This window comes from Musca autumnalis, unplaced genomic scaffold (genome assembly GCF_047663935.1).
Source record: "Musca autumnalis isolate F117 unplaced genomic scaffold, ASM4766393v1 scaffold_5, whole genome shotgun sequence".
Lineage (NCBI taxonomy): Eukaryota > Metazoa > Arthropoda > Insecta > Diptera > Muscidae > Musca > Musca autumnalis.
In genome coordinates this window covers 58,208,908-58,230,715 of record NW_027412088.1, presented here as the reverse complement: position 1 = coordinate 58,230,715, position 21,808 = coordinate 58,208,908, and the positions used below count along the sequence as shown (strand labels likewise).

Sequence of the window (21,808 nt, the reverse complement as noted above, 5' to 3'; positions counted from 1 at the left end):
ATATACACTTTCATACGGGCAAAATGTGCCTCATCAAAATAATGGTTTTAGACCCCAAGTATGTTTGGACGAAATCCGTTTCAGACAATTTGAAGTCGATTTAGCAATGTCCGTCCGTCTGTCTGGCTGGAGCGCACGATAACTCTCAAACGGATCAACCGATTCGAACTAAATTTTAGGTATCGTGATATTTTGTCCAAACTTAGTTTAAGTTCGAAGATGTGTTATATCGGTCCACTCCTTCGGGTACCTCCCCCCGCAAAAAATCGAAATGTTCGGAAAATTTGGCCGCACGATAACTCTTAAAGGGAGTAACCGATTCGGTACATACCATGCACATCGTGAAACTTCTACCATACATAGATGAGGTTCCAATATGGACTCAATCGGTCCACTCCTTCTTTCCACTCCTCCCACACAAAATTTCGGAACAGTTCAGTTTAGGAGCTGCTCTCCGATCGCTTTGATTTTTGTTGTAGCAACTTGTATTCACTGCCCTCTTTACGACGGTACAAGTCTCATCAGGGGCAAGTCCATACTTCCTGAGCAAATAGCCTGAAAGGTGCAAAAACCCCTATACCACCGTGTGTAGTGGTTGGAGCGCAAGAAAACTCTCGAACGGATCTGCCGATTCGGTCCAACATTTGGCCTTCATAATATATTGTCCAAACATTTTTTTAAGTTCGAAGATGAGCCATATCGATGCAATCCTTCAGATACCTCCCCAACAAAAGTTCAAAAATGTTCCGAAAATTGTGCGCACGATACCTCTTGCAGGGAGTGACAGATATGGGCCATATTTTACACATCCTAATATATCTACAAGATATAGGTCAGGTTCAAATATGGACTATATTTGTCCACTCCTACGGGTACCTCCCACACAAAATTTCGGATAAATAGTTTTAATTTTTGTTGTAGCAACTTGTATTCACTGTCCCCTATACGATGGTACAAGTTTCATCAGGGGCAATCCTCTCCTAAGGGTACATCCCCCACAAAAGTTCAACATTTGTGTCTTAGATCCTTTGGAAATGTATACCGATGCTGCTCGTCTTGGTCCTGATTACAGTCATATTATGTTTTTCGTGGACAAGTCTATGCTTCCTGCCATACTGGTCCACAAGCCATACGATGACCCACTGAAATGAGTATTGGCCGCAATATCTATCGAAAAGATATGACCCTCAAAATAAGATCCACTTCTACAATTGACTATGTCCTTTTCCTTTAAGAACCTCCTTCGCAACACTTTTGAACTTTAATCCTAATACACATTTTTGTCGGCAAGTTCCAATATCCAAAAAGGGCCACAAAAATCTGAAAACCCCCTAAATACATTCGATATAGATAAAAGTTTCAATTTACATAGGCTGAGGGTATATCTCTGTCGGCAAAGTCGACGGATACTTTTTTACTTGTTTAGATTAGATTAGATAATTTAGTCATTAGGGGTATCCGTGGTCGAAAAATTTTTGCACCTAAAATTGTGGACAGGAACGTAAACTCATTATTCCATTTCAGTTAAGGATATTTTATGGTGGAGGTAATGAAAGGACTTATTTTTACTAAAGTGGCTGTATGAAGGTACCTGTCGATTTTAAAGATTGTATACATATCGTCCAAATGGAAAGACTGTAACATCTCTTATCCCTTGTCTGGAATAAATCTAACTCTAAGCATTTAAAAAAATAGAGAAAATAAGTTTAAATTATTTGATCCCTTTACAATGGGGGCTTTGTTGTTATACCACTGTTTTTTACAAAATATTACGACCTAAAATATATTCTCAAAAACATCCAAAAAACAACTTTAAAACAACATTAACTATAACTTCTGGTGGTTGTTGTTAATTTTTACGTTTTTATTTTTAGGTTGAAACACATGTTTCCCGTGTTCTGCAGGCACTTCAACTGAGGTCCACATTATGATGCCGAGAATGGTGATGACGATGAGGCTGATGATGATGATGTTACATGAAAAGTGAACAGGATGTCGGCAAACAGATGTACGCGCAGTAAAAATACATTAACATAAATACACAAACACACACAGAGAGAAAGACACATACAACACAATCCCTCCTAACACAAACACCACACAGGACATTCTCTGCTAATACCTTCAGACACTTTCCGGTAGACTAAAATAAAATATTCGCACACACAAGCACACAAACATTAACATTAGCAACAAAAGGAAAAAAGGAACAACAACGGCTGCAACGGAAATTTAAAAGTTTTTAATAACAAAGCTAAAAACAAAGCAACAACTTTTAAAACAACAAAAAATATGTTCAATGTCAGAATGAAAACTTTATTCAGTTTTGTGTTCAAGTGAAGTTAAATTAGTTGGTGAAAAAGAAAAAAAACGCAGATACGTTTATCATCCTTAAAATCCAACAAAGAATAAAGCAAATCTTTATCTAAACACCCCAATCTTGTGTTGTGATGTTGGGGTAATTTCCGTTACTTTTGGTATCTGCTAATGACCTAAACTGGAAGTGACAGCTGTGTCACCCAAAATACGTTTCCGTTTAACGACTTAAAGATTTATAGCAACATTCGTGTAAAGCTAAGAAATTCTCAAAATACCACACCACAATTTCGGTAAAAATAATTATCAACGAAAAAGGTGTAAAACGTGTTCCAACGGCGGTAAAACGTTAATAACGAAGTGTAAAAGAAACATTTATTACGTTTAGTGCTCAAAAAATCTCAAAGCCTTTCAAATTTCTTTGTTTGAAAATTTCATTAAATTTTTCCATTATTGCCAAACGAAAGTGAAGAAAAAACACAACAAACGACAGAAAAATCAATAAAAGTGTCGGATTTAAAGCATAACATTCCTTCGTTTTTCATTTAATTTGCTGCCTTCTGTCTTCGTGTTAATGCTTTGTGATTTGCTCTCGAGCACATAGACCGAGAGCAACCAAGGAAATTTTGGAAAAATTCTTTCGTGTTGGTGCAAAGATCGAAACGAAAACGTCAACATGGCTATGGAATGGATAACGGCTATGGACAAACGGTAAGTAGCGACGATAAATAACTTTATTTCAATTCACTTTAATTCCAAATACTTATCTTAGCTTAAAATCTCAACACATTTAGCAAATAAATGAATATCTTTTTAAAATTTGTCTTGATGTTTAAAATAAATGGAAAATTACAACATTATTTTGGTTAGAACGTTGTATTTACTTCCTGCACGCTTATACGAATACGCAATATCGTAAAAATATAACGTATACGCTTGATGCTTAAAGCCAATACCTTGCAGTGTCAAGAAATATTTAGAAAATTGTATTAAAACTATGAAAACTGAAGTAAATCGCTTACATTTCAGTATGGGCGCAACTAAAGCAAATTTTGAATCCCAAGGGGAATCACCATCTCCACTACGGTACATGCAAAGACTTGACGAGTATTACCGGCAAAAAAATATTACAATTCTTCGATGGAGGTTAAATCAATCGTTTTAATTTCCTGAGTATTTAGCGATGAAATGCTGTTCGGACATGGCAAAAAGAAGGAATTCCCATATCGTTGAACAAAAATAAAATCAAAGTGATATGAAAACAATTAAAAAAGTATCAGTCGGCTTTGCCGACAGAGATATACCCTCAGCCTGTGTATATTGAAACAATTTTTTCCCAAAAACGTATGTATTTAGGGGGTTGTAAAAAATTTTGGGCGTATGAAGCGACAAAAATGTTGATTAGGACTAAACGTTTTTCGGAGGATATACTTAAAGGAATGGATATACATAGACCATTATGGAAGTGGATCTCCAGCCACTACATATGGTGCCATAGGGGGTTTTTACACCCTTGGGCTGTTTTCTCAAGAAGTATGGACTTGCCCCTGAAAAAACTTTTGCCATCGTAATTGAGGCAGCGAATGCAAGTTGCTTGAACAAAAATCAAAGTGATTCGATATCAGGTCTTAAAGTGAACTTATCTGAAATTTTTTGTGGGAGGTACCGGATGGAGTGGACAAATATATTCCATATTTGATCCTGATCTATGTCTGGTAGATATATTAGGATGTGTAAAGTATGGACCAATTCGGCCACTCCCTTCAAGAGTTACAGGATGAACAAATTCTCCGAACATTTTTGAACTTATGTGGGGGAGGTACCTGAAGGAGTGGACCGATATGGCTTATCTTCAAACTTAAACTATGTTTGGACAAAATATTACTAAGGCCAAATTTTGGACCGAATCGGCAGATCCGATCGAGAGTTATCTTGCGCCCCAACCACCTTACACGGTGTCATAGAATTTTTTACAACTTTCAGGCTATTTTCTCAGGAAGTATGGACTTGCCCCTGATGAAACTTGTACCGTCGTATGGAGGGCAGTCAATACAAGTTGCTAAAACAAAAATCAGAGCAATTCGAGAGATGGCTCTAAACTGAACTTTTCCGAAATTTTGTGTGGGAGGTACCTGAAGGAGTGAACCGATTGAGCCTATACTGAAACATAATCTAAGTCTGGTACACATTTTACGATGGGCAAAGTATGGACCGAATCGGTTACTCCCTTCAAGAGTAATCGTGCGCATAAATTTTCCGAACATTTTCGAACTTTTGTGTTGGAGGTACCGGAAGAAGTGGACCGATATAGCCCATCTTCGAACTTAAACTAAGTTTGGGCAAAATATTACGAAAGCCAAAATTTGAACCGAATCGGTTCATCCATTCGACAGTTATTGTGCGCACCAGCCAGCCAGACAGACGGACAGACAGACAGACGGACGGACATTGCTCAATCGACTCCAAATTGTCTGAAACACATTTCGTCCAAACATACTTGGGGTCTAAAACCATTATTTCGATGAAGCACATTTTGCCCGTATGAAAGTGTATATACCCTCGTTAGCATAAATGCTGAGGGTATAACAAGTAAGAACGGCTTTAAGTTCGGCCGGGCCGAATATTTTATACCATCAACCACCACTGTATTGAAGTAGATATGCATAATTAGTAACTACTAAGTTTTTCTGTACGTTAATTATAATTCCTTGAAGGAGAATAATAACTTAACTGATGACAATCACTTTATACTGATATTTTCTCGGACAAAAAGGACCTAGACTAAAATCTACAGATACTTAAAAGGATGGTTTTTTTGCGAACACAAAACACCAATTAACAACCAATTCTGTAGGGAAATGTGACTCAAATGTTCAAAACATTTATCTCGGGTACCCTTACATGGGGCCGAAAAATATCGGTAATTACCGAAATTATAAGCATTTTAATTTTACCGACAATTGTCGGTAGCTCAAAAAATTAAATAGAGAATCGCACTACAGATATTCGAATATGAAATATCAAATCACTTTATAAGAAAAATTATTTTTGTTGTAATTTCCCCAACTTCATTAAGAAAATATTGACATAACATGTTCTAAATTTTACGATACCACTAACTTGGTAATTGTGGACTTATACCGACAACTTGTAGGTGGAAAGTTTTACACCCCCAACGAGACTTAATTCCCAATTTCAGCCATTTAAAACGAAAACAGATATTTAAAATCATTCTGAAATACGGAGATATAATAGATTTTTTCTAAAAATTGAGTGAGATTCTACACCCACGGCCCTTGATGAATCTCACTGAAACGGCACAGGATGATGTATTTTTAGTGGTGATCATTGAAATCGAATGCGCATAAAATGTAAATGCATTTCAAGTGTTGTCATATTCAATATAGTTTTATTTTAATGAAATGCCATAATTGGAATTCCTTGTGCTTTAATAAAATGATCTAAAAATGTTCGCCAATAGGAAAACTACCCAGCAAAAAAGTCCTCCCAAAATCATGGGTTTCGTATGGGATTTTTGTCAGCCGTAACTACTCTCAAATCCCCTTTCTTCCCCATTATTTTTACAAGGGCATGTCGCACTCAGTTTCTAGTTATTTTATGACCATAGAAGTTGAAAAGTAAGGTGAAAAGAATTATATTTTTAGAACAGTTGATGTGGAGAATTTGTTTTTAATTTCAACACACTTCTTATTTTTATTTTACTTTATTTTATTTCGCTCCCTGCCCGAGTTGAACACACGAACACAAACACTGTGCCACCGTCCTCGTTACTTAGTGAGGAGTAAAGTAGGTTTACCTTGTAAATTTTTTAAGAAGTAGCCCATTACTTTTCAGTATACTTGTAATGCGAAAAGAAGCTTAAACTAAGTTTGGACAAAATATAACGAAAGCCAAATTTTGGACCAAAGCGGTACATCCGTTCGAGAGTTATCGTGCGCACCAGCATCGGCTGGACTAGCAAGATTGATAGTGTATGAACTGCTTTATGTTCGACGGAACCGAAATCTTTATACCCTCCATCACCACTGTATTGAAGTAAATATGAATAATTAGTAACTACTAAATTCTTTCTCTACTCTCTATAATATTTTTCTGTGTGCAGGTTTTCTACCCATTGCGATTCAAAAATCCCAGTTTACTTTTACTTTAGAAGGAACATATAGCACCACTCTTTAAAAGAGCTCGTCGATGTTATGTCTATCTGCTAACGAAACCCAATACCAAATTACAGCAATCTCACTTCGAAAATTTTACAAAAAATCCCTCCAAATTCATAAAATTGGGCAATACAGGTTCATGGGGGTTAGACTGAAACCTACATATACAGTGCTCCTCAAAACAAAGCAGACTGTTATACAACACTTGTGGTTTGTATATGGTGCGATTTTGACATGTCCGGTTAGTTCTTGGATCTGATAAATATCTTGACCTCATGCATCCAGTACCATTTATATCCATTAAAATACATATATCCAGGGCAATATAAAACACCTTCTACGTTTTGGATCAACTTTTTTGTATAAGGGCGCAAATTCTATAATCTATCGACGTGGTGATCAAGTACATTTTTTCAAGTCATATAACTTAAATATTTCACTGCTCCAAAAACAATACCACACATTTTTGCTTAATTTCTGAAAAAAATAAATTTTTCTGGAAATTACCGTTCTCCCAAAATGTGCGTATACCTATAACCTTGGTATGTATCAGAAGGGTTTGTAGAGATCTATCGGTGTCGAGACTTATTTTAACATCTGCTGATGACCTCTGAGAGATCTGCTTATTATTTCGTATTATTATTTGGTCATCCCCTGCAGGAGATATTGTTGGTGTTCTTACACCTCCTTCCCATCTTATGGCGATTTTAGTTTTTTTTACGTGGTATCCAGCTATTTTTGAGATATTGCGTTGTTCCTATGTTTATTTTTGGACTTCGATAAAATGTACTCCACATGAAAAATTCTGATTAAAAACAATTGGATGGCAAAACATATCGTCAAAAATGAACTAATAGATATTAGGACCACGGAGTTGCAAATGTTTTAAGCAGTCTAAAACATGTGTTCCTCCGATATTTCACACATTTTTTAACATAAGTGTTCATAACCGAAAATCATTTTTAAATCTTGAAAATATGGCCAATAAATAATAAAATAATAAAAACAAATATATTTCAAAACTTAATGTCCCAAAAATATATTGAATGTGATACAGGCATCTGATTTGCAAATGTTTTGAGCAGCACTGTACACTGAAAGAAAAAGCTACGTAATATGAATGAAATCCCACGTTGTATCAATGAAATTTGTCATTGATTTTGAACCAACGTAGAGCTTCATTGAATAAATGAAAAAATTTTCATAGAGTTTCATTGAAGTAAAATTAACGAAATTGTTCATTTATGCAATGAAACTCCTTCATTGATGCAATGAAACTTTTCCGTTAATGCAATGAAATACCTTCATTGTTGTAATAACACTTCTTCATTTATGCAATGAAGCCTTAGGATGGTTCAAAATCAATGACAAATTTCATTGATACAACGTAGGACTTCATCCATGTTATGAAGCCATTCATACTCACGTAATGAACAAAAATGAAGTCAATGCTAAATATGTTTATTTCATTTTATTGCAATTAGCTTTGACCATTAATACAACAAGTCATATTTAATACCTCAGGTATTAAGCACACTAATGATAGTATTGGCCGTTGTCATCTGTAAGTAGAGTTTTGGGTTTTCCGGGTTTTTATCATTCCCGGGAAACGGGAATCATAAAATCGCCATTTCCCGGGAAATTTTAAAGAGTGGATCAATATTTCCGTGATTTTTATATCTTCCCATAGTAACTTATATGAAATACAATATTTTCAGAGAGTTGCGGGCACAAAAGTGGATTACACGTTTTCGCTCTATCGAATAAAAACGAAAAATGTGGAAAAATGCACCATGTTGCGCGGATTTTGCACACATTATTCAAAGCTAAGGAAATCGCTCGATGAAAAGTGATTTGGCTCAAACAATGAAGTTATTAATCAGAAATTCCAATTTTATGGACCTCGAAAAGCCTATATTTTATTTTTATGCTTAAGATTGTTTGAAACAAGTAAGAAAGTATCAGTTAACTGTGCCGACACTTAGCCTCGGACCTAACTAGGCGCTTACACCAGACAGTTTGTCTTCAAATACAACTCTGATTTACTAACATATACATACATTTGTCGGCTGTCTCCCAGTTGTCTATTAGTTTTTCACAGACAGTAGGGTTAACAAATTTTGGACATTTTTGTGAAAAAGAAGTGAGATGATAATTTAAATGTGTTGAAAACAAAAGAATATGTACAAAAACAAAATATGTGAACGGAAAACAAAAGGAAATCTATGGTTGTCATTCATAATTTTACAACTGTTTTTGCTATTGTCTGGACGCCTACTTCGCAGAGGCAAGTTTTGGGTTTTTGACAATCAATACATAAAGTCAACTGTCCTGTCTTTTGTAAACGCAGGGTAAAGAAAAGAATCAAACACAATACTTCTGCCGTTTCTAGGGGTTTTTTGAGTTTTTGAACCAATTTCTTAGGAAGTATGGATTTGCCCCGAAAAAATACACCATTTTAACTAGGGCGGCACACAAAACACGTTGCCAAACATTTTAAAGGGAGAGTGTGGCAGATTTCTCCCTTCGACGGTTATCTTACTTACTACCCAATGTAGTTAGTCCCGGGAGGCTTTCTTGAGATTTTGGGCCTTTACCTCTGGAAGAGTGGACTTGCCCTCCCAAAAAAAGTTGCGCCGTCGAAACAGAACCTTCATTTAGAACTTTTTGGAAAGAATTTCAAAACGATTCGAGACTAACTGTTAAACTGCACTTTTTCTAAATTTTGTGTTGGAAGTATTCGAATGGCTGGACCGATATAGTCCATATGCCAACCTGATACATGACTAGATGAAATAATACGCTGTGCAAAGTTTGGACCAATCTGATCGGTGGCTTCGTTCGAGAGTTATCGTGCGCACCAGCCAGCCAGCCGGACCTTGTTTAGCCCAATGACTGAGGCTATAAAAATGGGACTTTACAATAGAAAATATTCTTCCGCACTTAAATGGAACAGAATAAAAATCAGTCGTTATAGTCCATGTTTTTGGAGCGGCTCTTATAACTTTTTCCCTGAAAACACCTTTGTAGATTAAAGTTATTTCCAAATCTTTTGTAATTTATTGATTCTGTAAAATCAAATCGAATTTTGATTCTATGGTATAACAGTTTCCCAGGAAAATCCCGTAACCAAAAAACCGAGAATGTCCGGGAATTCCCGGTGCGGGATTTCCCTACCCAAAACCCTATCTGTAAGTAAAACTGAAACAATAAACAAATTGCTAACAAATTGAATGGTTTTCTAAACAATAACTTACCTCCAGCTTTAGCCGCTGAGTCATCCCCTGTGTACGTTCACGATGTTAGAATATAGCATTTTTTTTTCTTAATGCCATGTTCATACCAGCATTTGAATCACGTTGTTCGCTCTCATAATTAAGTACACGAATTAACCCGTTCATACGACATGGTACACAATTCATAGCAACATGGTTCATATTTTCTTTATTTTTATTTACTGATATTAAAGAAAGTTTCAACCAAAAGACGAGTAAAATTAATTGATATGAGCTGAGAAAATATCTGTCCTTCTTTCAGATATCTATTTAATATGAAACAAGTGAGAAAAGGCTATAGTCGGTACGGGGCCGACTATGTGATACCCTACACCACTACCGCTGTGCATAATCTTTTCACTCGAAAACATTTCTTTTATGGAGATACGAAAGTTTTCACCTATCTGGCTTTTATACCAAATGACTTAAGGCGAACTGATTCAAAATAATTAATATTAATTTTTATACTAGGCTACTATCGACATCACCAACATCAACAGGCTTCTATCTCTGTGAGAAAATTTCGTGATGATCCGATCAAAATTCCGACCTGTAGTGTGATTGCAGAAAAAGTGGAAAAAGGGATGCATTAACGACTATTGCGATATCTCTATTATTTGACTACCAACGCCAACCTACTTTGCATAATTTTAAAGATGGGATTTTCTACTTTTTTTGTCAGGCTTTGCTTTTAGAAGGCCCCCAACCAAAGGTGTGATACCCGTCATTAATATTAAAATCGCAAAAATGAAAAGTTGGGTTCTATTAGCGACTATTACGATATCTTCGTTATTTGACTACCTACGTCAACCTACGTTACATCGTTGTAAAGGTGATATTTTCTACTTTCATCGCCATGTTTTGCTTTTTGTATACCCCTTATAGACGCTGAGATATTTGCTTTGGAATAAAATGTTGACTTTTCCTCCAAATAAAGTTTTTGCTCATTCCGACCCCTTAATATTATTCGACCATCACCAAAATCAATAGGCTTCTTTCTCTGTGAGATCCTCAGTAACCCTCAAAATTTCGTGACGATCCGATCAAAATTGCGGCCTTTAGCGTGATTTCCAAAAAAATGGAAAAATGGGATGTATTACCGACTATTGCGATAGTTTGCATCATTGTAAAGGTGGAATCTTCTACGTTCATAGTCAGGCTTTTCTTTTGGAAAGTCCGCAGCCAAAGCTGTGATATTCGTCATTATAAGTAAAATAGCAAAAATGAAAATTTGGGTTTTATTTGCGACTATTGTGATATCTTCGTTGTTTGATCACCTACGAGAACCTATTGTACATCATTAGAAGATGATATTTTCTATTTTCATTGTCAGGTTTTGCTTTTGGTATACCCCATATAGAAGCTGAGATATTCGCTTTGGAAAAAAACGTTGTCTTTTTATCCTCATAAGTTTTTTGCTTCTTCCGACCCCTAAATATTATCCGACTATCACCAAAATCAATAGGCTTCTTCCCATCCGGTACCTCCATCAACACCCACAATTTCGTGACGATCCGATCAAAATTTCGACCTGTAGCGTGATTACAAGGTTTAGATGGACAGACGGACGGACACACGTAACCAGATCGACTCAGCTCGTCGAGACATTCATTTTGATATATATAAGTATGGGACTGCGACCATTATTTCGATGCGTTACAAACTTTTTGGCCAAAACCAACTTATAATACCCTCCCCACATAGTGGTGTAGGGTATAATTATATTACTTTCATTCATGTTTTCTATTTTTTCTCACAATTTTGGTGTTTTCAGTATATTTTATAATTTTTCTATTTTCAAAATTAATGAGAGAGAGACCTGCCAAAATAATTTTTTGGTATACACACTAGGGTTAGTCATTTTTTTTAGATTCAAAATCTGTGGAAATAGCATATAGGGCAGGCAAAAACAAGCAGAATTGCGTTTTTACTTTTTCGAAATTGTGAAAAAACGTTCCGCACAAAATGCAATTACTTTAGCTCAAAACCAACTTTTTTATTTGATTTTTTTTGTGATTTTTAAAATTTGATAATATTTTTTTTAAAAAATTTAGATTTCTCAAGCACTAATCCTCTATATCTTTCAATTATAGTGATTTCTTTCGGAAATTCGTATAAATGGTATAGCGGCAAAACAGCTTTTTTTATTTCATTCGGTCTTTTTGCTTTAAAATTTTTGACCCTTATCACTGTTTTTTTGGACATTTTTGCAACTTTTTTTAAACGACATTGCGATGTGAACACAAGCTATGAAAAAATAATTTAAAACTCAATACGATATAAATTATGTATTATGACATTACTTCTGTATTGTCAAACTTTTATTAGAGCAACTCGTTTAAAATTTTTAACACTGGGAAATGAAACCGAGTTGCAAATTTTAAAATCGATGTAGCTTAACAACTAAATGACAGATTTTTGATCAAATTGCATATTTGAAATCGATGCACTAAAACCAACTAAAAAAAATTATTTCCAAGAACAACTATTGCAGAAAAAAATTTCTCAAATTTAAAAATTTAAAAAAAAGTAAACTAAAAAAGTTTGTTTTTAGCTAAAGTAATTGCATATTGTGCGGAAGGTTTTTTTACAATTTCGAACAAGTGAGCAAAGGCTATAGTCGGGACGGGGCCGACCATGGGATACCCTACACCACTACCCACACTAGGGAATATAAACCGACTACCACCAAATATAATATGCCTCTTTGTCTCTCGGACCCCATAAGCAACCAAATTTCTTGATTGCAAAAAAATAGAAGAATTGGATGCATTAGCGACTATTGTGGTATCTCCCTTGTTTGACCACCTTCGCCAACCTGCTTTACACCAATGTAAAGGTAATATTTTCTTCTTCCATTGACAGGCTTTGTCGTTGGAATACCCCTACTAGAAGCCAATATATTCACAAAGAATAAAACATTGAATTTGTCTCCAAATGAGTTTTTCCCCATTCCGACACCTAAATATTATCCGGCTATCACCAAATTCAATAGGCTTCTTCCAATGTGGGAAAAAAATCGGAAATGGGATGCATTATCGACTATTGCCATATCTCTGCTATTTGACCACCTATGACAACCTAATTTACACCGTTGTAAAGGTGATATTTTCTACTTTCCTTGCCAGATTTTGCTTTTGATATACCTCTTGAAGAAACAGAGATATTGGCTTTGAAATAAAACGTTGACCTTTCTCCAAATAAGTGTTTGCCCATTCCGACCCCTAAATATTATCCAACCATCATCAAAATCAATAGGCTTCTTTCTTTTTGGGACCCCCATTAACCCCTAAACTTTCGTGGCGATCCGATCAAAATTGCGACCTGTGGCGTGATAACAAAAAAAATCGGAAATGGGATGCATTATCGACTATTGACATATCTCTGCTATTTGACCACCTATGACAACCTAATTTACACCGTTGTAAAGATGATATTTTCTACTTTCCTTTCCAGGTTTTGCTTTTGATATACCTCTTAAAGAAACAGAGATATTGGCTTTGAAATAAAATGTTGACTTTTCTCCAAATAAGTGTTTGCCCATTCCGACCCCTAAATATTATCCGACCATCACCAAAATCAATATGCTTCTTCATCTGTGAGACCCCCATTAACCCTGAAATTTTCGTGACGATCCGATCAATATTGCGACCTGTAGCGCGATTTCCAAAAAAATAGAAAAATGGGATGTATTACCGACTATTGCGATATCTCCGTTATTTGGTTACCTACGACGACCTAGTTTGCATCATTGTAAAGACGGAATCTTCTACTTTTTTAGTCAGGCTTTGCTTTTGAAAAATTTTTAACCAAAGCTGTGAAATTTGTCAATATAATTAAAATCGCAAAAATTAAAATTGGTGTTTTATTTGCTACTATTGCAATATCTTCGTTGTTTGATCACCTACGAGCACCTACTTTACATCATTAGAAAGGTGATATTTTCTGCTTTTATTGTCAGGTTTTGCTTTTGGTATACCCCATAAAGAAGCTGAGATATTCGCGTTGGGAAAAAACGTTGTCTTTTTATCCACCTAAGTTTTTTGCCCTTTCCGACCCCTAAATATTATCCGACCATCACCGAAATCAATAGGCTTCTTCCCCTCCGGGACCCCCATCAACATCCAAAATTTCGTGACGATCCGATCAAAATTGCGACCTGTAGCGTGATTACAAGGTTTAGATGGACAGACGGACAGACGGACGGACGGACGGACTGACGGACGGACACACATAGCCAGATCGACTCAGCTCGTCGAGACATTCATTTTGATATATATAAGTATGGGTCTACGACCATTATTTCGATGCGTTACAAACTTTTTGGCCAAAACCAACTTATAATACCCTCCCCACATAGTGGTGTAGGGTATAAAAAGTAAAAACGCAATTCTTATTATTTTTGCCTGCCCTACATGCCATTTCCACAGATTTTTGATATTCGAAAAAAAATGAAAAAATGACTAACCCTAATACACACTTTCTGGCAGGCATTTGATTTTTATACCCTACACCACTATGTGGGGAGGGTATTATAAGTTGGTATTGGCCAAAAAGTTGTAACGCATCCGTTTGTCCGTCTGTCCATCTAAACCTTGTAATCACGCTACAGGTCGCAATTTTGATCGGATCGTCACGAAATTTTGGACGCTGATGGGGGTCTCGGAGGGGAAGAAGCCTATTGATTTTGGTGATGGTCGGATAATATTTAGGGGTCGGAAAGGGCAAAAAACTTAGGTGGATAAAAAGACAACGTTTTTTTCCAAAGCGAATATCTCAGCTTCTGTATTGGGTATACCAAAAGCAAAACCTGACAATGATAGTAGAAAATATCGCCTTTGTAATGATGTAAAGTAGGTGCTCGTAGGTGATCAAACAACGAAGATATCACAATCGTAGCAAATAAAACCCCAATTTTCATTTTTGCGATTTTAATTATTGTGACGAATATCACAGCTTTGGTTGAAAACTTTCCAAAAGCAGAGCCTGACTATGTAAGTAGAAGATCCCGTCTTTACAATAATGCAAACTAGGTCGGCGTAGGTAACCAAATAACGGAGATATCGCAATAGTCGATAATGCATCCCATTTTCCGATTTTTTTGTAATCACACTATAGGTCGCAGTTTTGATCGGATCGTCGCGAAATTTTGGGGTTTAATGGGGGTCCCAAAGAGAAAGAAGCCTATTGATTTTTATGATGGTCGGAAAATATTCAGGGGTCGGAATGGGCAAACACTTATTTGGAGAAAGGTCAACGTTTTATTTCAAAGCCAATATCTCTGTTTCTTTGAGAGGTATATCTAAAGCAGAACCTGGCAAGGAAAGTAGAAAGTATCACCTTTACAACGATGTAAAGTAGGTTGTCGTAGGTGGTCAAATAACAGAGATATGGCAATAGTCGATAATGTATCCCATTTTCCGTTTTTTTTGTAATCACACTACAGGTCGCAATTTTGATCGGATCGTCACGAAATTTTGGTGGTTAATGGGGGTCCCACAGAGGAAGAAGCCTACTGATTTTAATGATGGTCGGATAATATTCAGGGGTCGGAATGGGCAAAAACTTATTTGGAGAAAAGGTCTACGTTTTATTTCAAAGCCAATATCTCTGTTTCTTTAGGAGGTATATCTAAAGCAAAACCTGGCAAGGAAAGTAGAAAATATCACCTTTACAACGATGTAAAGTAGGTTGTCGTAGGTGGTCAAATAGCAGAGATATGGCAATAGTTGATAATGCATCCCATTTTCTAATTTTTTTGTAATCACGCTACAGGTCGCAATTTTGATCGGATCGTCACGAAATTTTGGGAGTTAATGGGGGTCCCACAGAGGAAGAAGCCTACTGATTTTAATGATGGTCGGATAATACTCAGGGGTCGGAATGGGCAAAAACTTATTTGGAGAAAAGGTCTACGTTTTCTTTCAAAGCCAATATCTCTGTTTCTTTAAGAGGCAAGGAAAGTAGAAAATATCACCTTTACAACGATGTAAAGTAGGTTGTCGTAACTGCTCAAACAACAGAGATATCGCAATACTCGGTAATACATCCCATTTTCCGATGTTTTTGTAATCACGCTACAGATCGCAATTTTGATCGGATCGTCACGAATTTTTTGGGAGTTGATGCGGGTCCCACAGAGGAAGAAGCCTATTTAGTTTGGTGATGGACAAACCGAGATATTGCAAAATTCAGTAATATACCCAATTTTTCCATTTTTTATAATCAAGCTAGAAGTTGGAATTTTGATCGGATAGTGACGAAATTTTTGGGGATAGATGGGGGCCCCACATACGGAGAAGCCTATTGAATTTTTGTGATAGTCTGATAATTTTTAGGGGTCGGAATGGGGAAAAACTCATTTGGAGACAAATTCAAAGTTTTATTCTTTGTGAATATATCGGCTTTTAGTATGGGTATTCCAACGGCAAAGCCTGTCAATGGAAGAAGAAAATATTACCTTTACATTGGTGTAAAGCAGATTGGCGAAGGTGGTCAAACAAGGGAGATACCACAATAGTCGGTAATGCATCCAATTCTTCCATTTTTTGCAATCAAGCTACACCTCGTAATTTTGATCGGATGGTCTCGAAATTTTGGTTGCTTATGGGGGGTCCCAGAGAGAAAGAGGCATATTATGTTTGGTGGTAGTCGGATTATATTTCCTAAAAGAAATGTTTACCAGTGAAAAGCTTATGCACAGGGGTAGTGGTGTAGGGTATCACATGGTCGGCCCCGTCCCGACTATAGCCTTTGCTGACTTGTTGTTTCTAGATTTGTACGCGAGTTTGAAACGATGGATAAGAAATGCACCTTTAGTAAAAGAGAATTAGCTAAGAATGTATACTAGTCGTTAAACCGTTTACTTTTCATTCACGTTTTGCAGTTTTTCTAAAAATATTTTGGTTTTTAATAAATTTTTAAATTTTATATTTTTTCTGTCATAATTAATTTATTTCGATAAATTCTCTCATTTGTTAGAGATGGGACATATTTTATCGTCGTTCTGAGAGTAATTTAAATTGAACAATGTACAAAAATCGTTGTTCGTTCTCAAAATTTTGTATGGGAAATGAAGTAATTATATCGTAATTTGGGGTCGAACAACGAATAGAGAGCGAATTACCGTCAGTCTGAACAAGGCATAAGGGAGTAGTGCTTCATTGCCCACGGACAGTCTCCGTAATTACACTGATCAATGGATTTTCTATTTTTTATCTCCATTGCAACTATAAATGAAAATTAAAAAAGTAAATATAGGAACACATAAAAACAACAAAAAATAATTTAACCAATATTTGAATTTTCATTTCACATTATTAAACACTTTATACTTGCTTTCAGCGATGTTAATTATCCTCTTTTTTTTTTGTTTGTTTTGTTTGTTTTTTATTTGTTATCAAAGAAACATTTGGTATACATAATTATTTACAATGTTTTGAGTTTCTATCATATAGATATTTCAACAAATAAACTTATTAATATTATAAAAATACGTATTAAAACTAGCTATTTTATAGGAAAAAGATAGTAAAAAACCTATAATTTAATATCACAAAGAAAATTTTAAGAGGCTTTAAAACAACATATAATGCTTAATATATTTAACGAAATATAGTTAAGATAATATGATGTTAAATCAAGCTTCTTAGGTGGGCGTGATTTGATCTTCTGCATTTCTCTTTGAATGACAGCGCGATATCGGTTATATGAGTTTTTATCGTTTTGATTCTGGCTTTTCTATGCAATGCAACTGTTGGATATCTCGTAGGAAGATTATAAATGATTTTTAAATGTTTATTCTGTATTATTTCCAACTTTTTAATGTGTGTTTTGGCACATTCGTGCCAGATTTGACAAGCATAATTTAAAATTGGTCTAATACACATTTTGTATAAGAGTAATTTATTTTTAACATTTAGTTTTGATCTCCTATTTAGAATCGGAAACAAAGCTCGACCGCATCTTATAGCTTTCAGAGCCACACTATCCAAATGCTCTTTAAATGTCAATTTTTGGTCTAGTGTTATACCTAGATACTTTATAGATTTTGAGAATTTTATTTCATTATCTTGTATTTTAAGTTTTTTGGTAGGGATTCGCTTCGGAGACTTATTGAAAGGAAACAGTATAGCTTGCGATTTTTCCTCATTAATTTTTATTTTCCATTTGTTAAAGTATTTTGAGGCAGATACTAAAGACTTTTGGAGTTTGCCCACAATTGAATTTGAAACTTTTCCGTGGCATATTATGGCACTATCATCAGCATAAAAAGCTACATCACTGCCTCTGTTAAGTTTAAAGTCGGAAATGTAAAGAGAATATAGCAGTGGAGACAGTACAGAGCCCTGGGGAACTCCCGCTGGTATGTCGCGAATGGATGACTGGCTTCCATCAACGTCAACTGTGAATTTTCTGTCTTTAAGAAAACTGTTAATCAGTTTCGTGAGATATATTGGAATATTCATTTTGTGTAATTTAAAGAGAAGACCTTTGTGCCAGATGGAGTCGAAAGCTTTTTCTACATCGAGGAGGAGAACGCCCGTAGAGTATTTTCGATGTTTATTATCTTTAATTAAGTTAATTACTCTCTTAATTTGATGAATAGTGGAGTGTCCAGCCCTAAATCCGAACTGATATTGATGAATCAAATTATTTTCTTCTACAAAGGCCTGAAGCCGACGGTATATTATTTTTTCGAATATTTTTCCTAAGGAGCTTAATAAGCTGATTGGGCGGTAATTATAGGGATATCTGCCGTCTTTGCCCTTTTTTGGAATCGGTATAACTTTTGCCAGCTTAAAAGCCCTGGGAAAGTATGAATGTTTTATGCAAAAGTTGTAGATTCTTACCAAATACTGCAATGCAGAATCAGTCAAATTCTTCAAAAGGATATTGTTAATTTGATCAAAACCTGGGGCTTTGGAATTTTTGAGACAGTAGATGAATGTTTTTATTTCATCGAAAGTTGTCCACGAATGGGTGTCGATATTCATGGTGGTGTCATTTTCTAGCAGATTGAAAACAATATCTGTTCTATTTTCCATTGGGCTACGCAAGTCAGCAGTGATTAAATGAGATTTTTCAAATTGGTCAGCGATAATATTGGCTTTTTCTGCGTCACTACAATATTCTTTATCGTCGACAACTAATGTTTTTAGAGGGATTTTACTTCCTCTGATTCTCTTAGTTATTTTCCAAAACTGCTTGCTTCCGACTGGAATTTTAGACAGAAAATTGGCCCATTGGGTATTTCTTTCATTGGTAATATTAAGAGAGATGATTTTGTTTAACTCCCTTATGATTGCTTTTATGGTTACTTTTACATTTGGGTCAACACATCTTTGGAATTTTCTCTTGTATCTGTTTATTGTTGATATTATGTTTTTACAGAGTTCATTTAATTTGTATGTATGATGCTTTATGGGTTTAGGGGGAACAGCCTCAGAACATGAAGTCTTTAGAAGCCTAGTGAATTCATTTATTGAGTTTTCAATATTTAGAAACGTTATTTCTTCATTTAGGACTTCGGATAAAGTAATTTTTGTATTGAGAGAGTTCTTAAAAAAGGTCCAGTTAGCATTATGGAAGTCTAGATAAGAGTCCTGTTTGTGTGTAAAATCGTCATTAATGGTGAATAATATTGGAACATGGTCGGAATACAAATGGTGTGGTTTGGTATCTAAATCAGTAAAGTGCAAGGTGGAGTTAGTTAGCAGAAGATCAATCGTTGAAGCCTGTCTGTTAGTAAGATTTTGAGGATATCTAGTAGGGTTAGGTGGGTAGTAAATATAATAATTATTGTAATTTTGATGATTAAATAGTGTGGTTCCGGCAATATTTGATTTGGTGCAGTTCCAGCCAGTATGGTGTGCATTAAAATCGCCTAATATGAAGAATTCGCTATTTGTGGATGTCAGCATTTCCAGATCATGAATAAAGTCTGAGGTGTACCGAGGACAATAAGCCGATATAAATTTGACTTTTGAGTTACGGATCTCCAAAGAAACACAAATATTTTCTATCAGCTTCGTTGGCAATGATAGCTCTAAGTTGTATTTTAATGATGATTTAATTATTATTGCTACTCCGCCTCCATGGGAGATTCTGTCTTTTCTATGAACTTGGTATCCTGGCATCTTAAGTTTGTGGTGTGGTTTTAAAAACGTTTCGTTTAATAGAACTATGTCGATAGAGTTTTCTTTTATGAAATTATTAAGTTCAATAGATTGAGATGATGTAGTGATGCCTTGGCAATTCCAATGCATTACTTTAAGACGGTTCTGCGTTTGATTATATTGCATATTTAAGCAGAGACATGATAACATTCATTTGTTCCATTTTTGTTCTACAATTGCGTAGATCAGAGATTGCATTTGAGAAAATTTTAAATAATTCCTCGATACTGTAAAGTTCGGCTGTTGATGAAACATTTTGAGTCGTTGATTCAGTAACTCTGGAATATAAGTTATCCGGATTGAGTGAGATGGGACCATATGGAATAGATGATCCAGTTTTTAGGTGGGGAAATTCGTTAGCGACGGTATCGAAAACTACTGGAAGAGGTCGTTTTTTAATAGACAATTTTCTCGTTAAGTTTTCACGGATTGTTAAGTACTCTTTGCGGCTGGGACATCGTGGATCGTCGGCTCTATGATTATTGTTTTTCAAATTATTCTTGGTGCAGTTAAAGCATTTGTAGACGGCTGGGCTGCCTTGAGGTGTTTTGTCTATTTGACAGATGGCGACATCATGATTACCCCCGCAGGCAATACATGCGCTTTTTCTAAAACAATTTTTGGCTCCATGGCCATACATTGCACATTTAGTGCATTGAGTGGGACCTTTATTACCTTTTAGAGGTTTCCTCCAGTGAATATTAATTTTACAGATACGTTTGATTTTTAGGATTTGTGATTTTGTATTTATAGTACGATCGAACTCAATCATATAAATTGCATCACTTTCAGATGAACGAGCTGTTTTAATTTCTTTAATATTGACAACATTGATGTTGAATGAGTTTTTAAGTTCGTCTTTGATTTCACTGGTATTGAGTCGCGGGAGACCATAGAGAACCAACTTAAATATTTTGGTATCTTTGCACTCATGAGAGTAGAAAGTATAACCTGAGTCGATAAGTTTCTTTTTTGCGTCTTCAAAGAGTGTTATTGAAGGTGACATTATTTTAGTACCGACGGACATTCTCTTAAATGTGTACTCCTGGCCAATCAGGTTGTACACATTTAGGAAATTATGAGCAGAATCCACAACGATTGGCGGAACAACAATTTTGTACTCGCGTACTTCATTCTCTTCCTCACTGAAGGTTTCGTCATCATTCTCAAATGATTGCAGTATTTCGAAACGATTCTCATTAGTTTTATATTTTTCTTTAGGCGCTCTGCCTCTCATCTTCTTTTTAGTGAGTGCATTTGAGTGCTCTACTAAATGCACTTGTTATTGTTTATTAATATTGAACAGTCTTTTTTTTTTGTTTTTCTTTTTATCACAACACGTGATGCTGATAATTTTTGTTGGTTGTTACAATGATTTTGTTGTTGTAGTAAACAAAAATAAGTAACGGAGGTGAAAGAACACGTCTGCTTGCGATCAATGATAGCGTAAGACTGAAATTATCCTCTTGAGCGTTGTCATCTGTAAGCAAAATTGAAAACTATAAAACAATTTTAAGTATTTTATCTGGGTTTCTTTCTAAACATTAACTTACCTTTAACTTTCGCCGTTGGACAGAAAACTATACAACAATACATTTTCTTTTTCTAAGTAAGAGATGGCAATCGTAACAGTTTCTCCGCCATTCCACTTATCTTAAGATTTTCTATTGATGGCTTCCATTACAAGAAAAATATAAATGAAAATTCATTTAAAAGAACAACTGAACACCTGAAAAATAATATTTAAATTTTCTTTTCATATTAAACACATCACAGTTTTTAAACAACAGACGAAAAATAACTTTTTTTTCATCCACACTTGACTGTGGTTTAGCGCAAACTAAAACAATGTTCTTCAACA

General features: G+C 35.4%; 1 protein-coding gene across 2 annotated transcripts in view; it reads left to right on the top strand.

Annotated features, from left to right (window-relative positions):
• Positions 1-21,808, top strand: part of Epac (Exchange protein directly activated by cAMP) — a 569,466-nt gene that overhangs the window by 15,592 nt on the left and 532,066 nt on the right. The window contains exons 2-3 of one of the 2 annotated variants that reach the window (XM_073956939.1): positions 1,875-2,008; positions 2,267-3,027. In XM_073956939.1, the coding sequence (XP_073813040.1) occupies positions 2,993-3,027 (35 nt within the window). In that variant the 5' untranslated portion in view covers positions 1,875-2,008; positions 2,267-2,992. Of the gene's footprint in view, positions 1-1,874; positions 3,028-21,808 lie in introns of both variants that reach the window. The other variant, XM_073956943.1, reaches the window with a different exon arrangement.